We start from the raw sequence: 6,704 nt of genomic DNA, 5'->3' as shown, positions 1-6,704 counted from the left end.
CCATACATTAGTAATGTCTGACTGGGTCTTGTGACACTTTATGTTCAACAAATTGGGCCCCGAGGTCAAAAAGGTTAAGAACCACTGATTTAACTATTTGATTTGAAGTGAAACACTAAAAATATCTGGATTTCTTTTGATTTTTTTTTTTTGTTCACTGTAGCAGCATAAACACCTGCTGGTTTAGTAAAACACATCTGGGTGTGTTTAAATCAGTTTGAACAGCCAACAGTAACATTTAAATTAGAGATCGACCGATACAGGTTTTTGAAGGCCGATACCGATTTTTCAAACGTCAGTCGAACTGATAAGCCGATACGTGCAGCCGATATGTTTTGGCCAAGTAATGAAGCCGATACTACTTTTTCTTCCTCCATTAACATGATGAAAACAAGAATAACAAATGTTACACACGTCTTAATTTAAAGCAAAACAAACAAAAAAAATGTCGCAGCGCTCCCGTCTGGAAAAGAAACTTAAACACAGCTGTTCTCTCTCCCCTCATATTCTGACACAGAGGGTAAAACAGTTAAATTAGACAGTTAAAACACATTTATAGTTCATAACTCACCCTTGTTGTTGTTAGCACTCTGTCTCACAACATTAGCTGCTGCGCTCTCCCCGGGGGAAGGAGTGGACATATGCGCTCGCGTGACCCAAAGAACGGATCGGTCGAACAGTGTATCGGCCGATACAAGGAAAAAACGCAAATATCGGCCAAAATTWTCGGCCGGCCGATGTATCGGTCGACCCCTAATTTAAATCAGACACGTTCATTTACAGGACGCTTCATGTGAAATGAAAGGTTTAGTAAGAAAGAAGGTTTCTGAAAGACGTGACTGAAAAAATTAAATTAAATTGCTGCAGGTTTTACCAACAGTATTCTAACAACATGCTGAATATTCAGGCTTTTTCATTATAAATGCAGAAATAATCCAAGCTTTAGTTTTTATTTGTAACGTTTGAGTCAACACATCTTATTTTATTAAAAACACAACGAACTAAAAGATGGTGATTTCAGGAGTAAAACCAGCTGTTTGGATGATTTATGTGTAAAATAAAGTGTTTCCAGGCTCACCCCCGTCGTCCCGCTCACTGTTCATGCACATGAGGTTTGTGACAGAAGAAAGTGCACCGGGCAGCAGAGCAGGACCAGCCTTCAGCTCTGTGGAGGGAAACATCACAGGGGCTTCAACAGCAGCAACACTTCGTTACACTGAACCTAACAACTGCTCAACTTCTGTAATCATAATACTCTGAAACTCGGATATTTTTGCTTAAAGTTATCATAAAAAAGTGGTCATGCAGATGAGAATCACGGCCCCTCCCCCCACACACCCCTGCAGGTTGGATGATGACTTGTAGGAGGCAAGTCCCCAAACATGTCACCGTCTAAAACAGAGTCAGCTCTGTGTGAAAACTTCAACTACTGTATAGAGAGACGGACGGTTTGGAGGAAGAAAGTTGCCCTACATACAAAACATATTTGCAGAAAGTGGAGGAAACACATCTAACATGAYGCACATCTACAGGAGCACCACCAGGTGAAGTTTATGCTGTTTAGAAATGAACAAGCTAACTTTACAGATTCTACATTTAATATAGAATAATAATAATAATAATCAAAAGGAAAAAAAATTGAATAGGTCCTCTGGACGGGTTCTTCTCTAATGAAACGTTTCGTCTCTCGGTTTCATTAAAGAAGAACCCGTCCAGAGGACCTATTCAATTTTTTTTCCTTTTGATTTTTTACCTGGATTACTGAGATGCATCAGGACAATAATAATAATAGAATCTTCTTTACACCCCACACCCCTTCAGAATCTAAAACAATAAAAACTCCAAACATGATACAGTGCTGGGGGTATACTGGTTTGTACCAAAAACCAGTTTTCATTTTATATGAATTTTCTGAATGCTGACTCAGCGTAGGGCTGTGTGGTATATGCGGCAGATGGTAGAAACGATATGAAGTTGGCCTACGATAGAAGTTTRCCCTCTACCGTCCTATCATCAGTTAYGTCATCGTACCTGGGTCAACAGGGCTGTGAGTGCAGAGACAMCTGAGCATTTAGTAATTTATAGTGTTTTAAAACACGTATAGAGAGAATAAAACCTCAAAATTCCCCCCTGCCGCTGTAGAAAAGTTACGTCGTGTCACGAGATGCGGGATCRTTTCCTTCCTCCCTCGCGCTGCACGTCGCAGAGCGAAGCCGTAGTTTTTTCACACCCAAGTTGTCAGAGAAAAATACTTGTGTTTTTTGTACTGTTACACACAGAGGTGATAAAAAAATGACGCGGACGTTCGTTCAGTCATAAATCCATCTTGCTAATGTAACCTAAAGTCGGCTTCTGCTCTGATGATGCAGATGAGAGCGCAGCAGAGCAGCTGCTGATAAGTTCAGCAGGCAGAAGGTCATTGTATGGCAGGCAGATATTACATTTATTTGGCTTCACCACACTGACATTCCAGTTATCTGAAATTGTTTTATGACAGGACTATGTGCAGCTTCAGCCCCTTAAGGTCCCGTCACACTTTAACATTTTAGCAGAGGTGGGACGTAACTAAGTACAAGTACTTTCTTGCTGTACTTAAGTACATTTTTTCATGTATCTGTACTTTACTAAAGTAGATTTCATCATGGGTACTTTTGACTTTTACTCCACTACGTCCTGATGCATCTCAGTAATCCCGAAGGAAGAACCCGTCCAGAAGACCTATACAATTTTTTTCTTTTTTACTCCACTACATTTTACATTAAGTATCTGTACTTTCTACTCCACTATATTTATTTTATTATTATCATTAATTATTACTACGTTTATTTTATTTTATTTGTGGTTTATTTGATTTTTTTTTGTTAGAAAGTAATCAGTGGTGAGAGGGGGAATTGCTGTAATTGGTCCATTGAACAAAGCAGGAAAGTACCATCACACCCTCCTTCATAAAAAAGCAGAGCACCAGTATGCCCACAATGGTTTCCACCACGGAGGAAGTGTGCCATTCATGGCCTTATTTAACTGGTTCAAAAAAATGACTTGTTGAGATTTGATAGAGGAAGTTAGTGGTGAATTTACATCTTCTGCAGCTGTTGTCACAATGTGATGATGAATCACAGAATCACAAGTCCAAATGTGAACAGTGTCACATAGTGTAAACACAAAACTACTAACATTATCTGCAGCGTTGTTCACTAAAATGGCACCATTGATGTATTAAAATATACTTTCAGTAGACACACTTCATGATATTGTAGACCATTAGGGAATACATTAAGCAAGTACTTTTACTTTTAATACTTTAAGTATTTTTAAAAGTTAGTACTTACTTACTTTTACTGAAGTAAAATGTTAATGTGGTACTTTTACTAGAGTACATTCTTGTCTGTTTATCAGTACTTTTACGTACTTTCTCCACCACTGCATTTTAGGTAACATTGAATTTTTTGTCTAAATGACTAATTTTACTTGAAGTACTGGTTATAACATCCACTTTATTTTGATACTGTTGAAAATTTGAAAAAAGTTTTTGTTTGTTGTTGAAACGGTTTTACAATATATAGAAAACATTCTTCTGTACTTCTGTTATGTTCATTTGCACTACAGCAAAAATACTGGATTTGATTATGATCAGAGTTTTCTGCAAAATAAATGCTCTAAAAATTACATTATCTTTACTTTTTATGATAATTTTCTACTGCAATATATACCATTACCATGAAGGGATCCAATTTATACCGTGATATGAATTTGAGGTCATACCGCCCAGCCCTAACTCAGTGGTTTAAACAGCCTGAACATGTTCAGAAGGTTACATGGTGTCAGCCAGTGAACTGTTTCACAGAGGACACTTTTCCTCGCAGCACCATCAGCGAGCTAATGTGATTGTTGGAGCAGCTTCTCAATAACGGGCAGCAGGTGGTGATTCTGCTGCTTATATTAACTTGTGTTAAAAAAACAAACTTGTTTTAGCCATCGCTGAACGTACTACACACCTCTTCAGTGACGTGCACAGATTACATCGGCGAAGWAAATTTGCCCGATGTATGGAGACGTTAATGTGCTTTTATTGTGAAAAGCTCTGGGGAAGTGGTTTTGCATCAGGGTTTAGTTGGCTGGTGCACCAGGCTTAGTCGTCCCATTAAGCTTTATTAAATAACAAATCGATAAACCTGATAATGATCTTTGATCAACCCTCCTCCTACAAAATGTGTGACTACTGTCTACGAGCAGGCAGAGAAGGAACCAGACAGAGGAGGGAAACAGCAACACAGAGCGAGGTACAGTAAAAGAAAAAAGCCAGGCAATAGTTTCTGTAACTACGTTTACATGGACATCAGTAATCAGATTAAACGGCCATTCTGAATAAAAATGTGTCATGTAAACACCCCATTCAGATTATTCTGACCCGATTCAGCTCGATCTGAATGAATTTGTAATCTGAATGAGAGAGGTGGTTTATGCAGATTTATAATCCGAACGACGTGCATGTAAACACTTAATSTGATCATCTTATTCTGATTGTGGAAAACTGACCTGACTGCACATATCTGCTGACTTTCATCCACCGGTTTCTGCTCTTTTGTGGAGGGAGGAGCTGCAGCGCTGTAGTTTCCAGCAGACAGAACTTTTCCTCTCGTTTTCTCATTTAATAAAGAAGGAAGACACACAGACCGCACCGCTTCGCAAAAAAAGTGTGTGCGTCACCTGCAGCTGAACCAGGGAGTGCAGTAACGTCTCCACCATTATTAAAACTTATCGCAGGTCCATTCTGAGCTCAGATGATGTTTATGTACAGGAAGAAAGTAGAACTTTTTTCTGTTTTTTTTTTGTGTGAAAGTTAGCAGCTGCACATATCAGTGCTTTTATTCAGAATAAAAGCCTGGTGCATGTAAACACTCGTCATGATCAGATTGTAGGGATGGGTACCTTTGACATTTTAATCAATTCTGTACCAATATCCGGTATATGGGAATCAGTACCGGTGCTTAACGGTACAAATTTTCGGTACTTTGTGTTTGTTTTCAATAATAAACTTATTTTTAAACATATTTCTCAATATATATAATCAACAAATATCAAGACAATATCCAACTCTTTGTTTTGTAACATCAGTTGTTTAATTTCTTTAAAGGGAAAACTCTTGACAACAGCTAACTAGGAATGTGCGATATGGCAAAAAATTCATATCACGATGTACATTATGATGAGTGGCGGTAACGATATATATCATGATATAAAACTTATAATATAAAATAAAGAAATCACACATTAGGAAAATAAGTTTAAATCAAATAAGTAAAAGAGGATGGAGTTAAAATAAATAAAAGTTATTCAAGCTACGTTTTGAACATCCAAAACGCGTCTGATGCTTTAAAGTTAGCTGCTTGTGCTCTTTAGGTCAGACGAGTTCGGACTGTCGGGAAGCTCCGCTGTTGTTTTCCTCTGCWGGTCTCTGTTTAATGGTGGATGAAATAAAGAAAGTGGTGGTACTTTATTTACTTTGAGCAAGCGAACGTCGTGTTCACAAGATAATTAATCCACCAGATAATTCAGAGGCGATCTGTTCGGTGAGTTTTACTCCAGGAGCTGCGAGGCTTTCAAGCTWCGTTCAGACTGAGGTCTGTTTACCAGCGGCTGGTGATGTCATAACGATCTTGCGTGATGCTGCGTTCAGGACAAGCATAGAAAACTCACCACTCTTAGCCAAAACGGTCACAATGTGTTTAGGTACCTAAAAATGGTACCGTTTGATGTTACGTGAATAGGTTCTTGGTAGTACCGACAGAATTCGGTCTGTGCATAAAAAAGTATGGAATTCGGTACCCATCCCTATTAGATTATGTCCATGTAAACGATACTTTCCGATTATTTAATCCAAATACATTTCAATCTGACCAAAGAATTTTGTGCATGTAAACATAGCTTGTGATGAAGAATGAGAGTAAATTCAGGTAACTGTGGTTTGCTAATCATTAAGCAGCATTTGGACATTTTATTATCAGCTGAGCTGTGATGAAAAGAAAAATACTGATACCTGTGTAATTATTGAAAATACCRTGATATAAAACTTGGGTCATACCACCCAGCACTATCATGATTGAATCTTGATTTACCTCATCTATTACAGCTGCTAACAGTTTTAATAAAGCCTGTGTACTGTAGGAGAGCAGTCTGTATGAGCTGCAGCTGTCTTCATATTAAATCAAATGTTATGGAGCTATAATCTGACTCACAAATCTCTGTAATTATGTTTCTGTTCAGATTGTGTTTATAATTCCTGTCTAATCCTCAGAATTTTTTAAAAGATTTCTAGTGAAATTATTGTGAACAGGCTACTTTTAGTTTTATCCAAAATTAGAAAACATTGATGAAACACCAAGAACCAACTTCAGATTATCCAGAGGAGTCTTACAGAAAAGATTTTCTTTTAAACAGAAACTTTAAACTGAACTTTATGTTTTTCTAAATATAAAACTGGTTCTGTTCTTACTTTTTAACTGTAAAGGGATCCATAATTAGTTGTAATATTAGACTTTTTGATAAACATTTATTTTAACTATRAAATAAAGACTGTAAAAATACTGTAGGATGTTTAGTTTTTATAAATTTTAAAAATATGTTTTAGCACGGACTGAATCATTTTATTTACATGCAAAGCATTCTGGGTAAATGATGATGTGGATAGGTCATCGGTGCGAGGC

The 6,704-nt window shown here is 37.5% G+C and overlaps 1 protein-coding gene across 1 annotated transcript in view; it reads right to left on the bottom strand.

The window, feature by feature from the left end:
• LOC106527871 (PHD finger protein 12) overlaps positions 1-6,704 on the bottom strand; it is a gene marked incomplete at its 3' end in the record, with an annotated part of 28,037 nt that overhangs the window by 6,783 nt on the left and 14,550 nt on the right. Inside the window, 1 exon segment of the mRNA XM_014022885.1 lies at positions 1,079-1,206. Coding sequence (XP_013878339.1) covers positions 1,079-1,206 — 128 coding nt within the window.

Source organism: Austrofundulus limnaeus, unplaced genomic scaffold, assembly GCF_001266775.1.
Source record: "Austrofundulus limnaeus strain Quisiro unplaced genomic scaffold, Austrofundulus_limnaeus-1.0 Scaffold346, whole genome shotgun sequence".
In the NCBI taxonomy this organism is placed as follows: Eukaryota; Metazoa; Chordata; class Actinopteri; order Cyprinodontiformes; family Rivulidae; genus Austrofundulus; species Austrofundulus limnaeus.
Note: the sequence above shows the minus strand (reverse complement) of the source record. Positions and strands in the feature narration are given on the sequence as shown.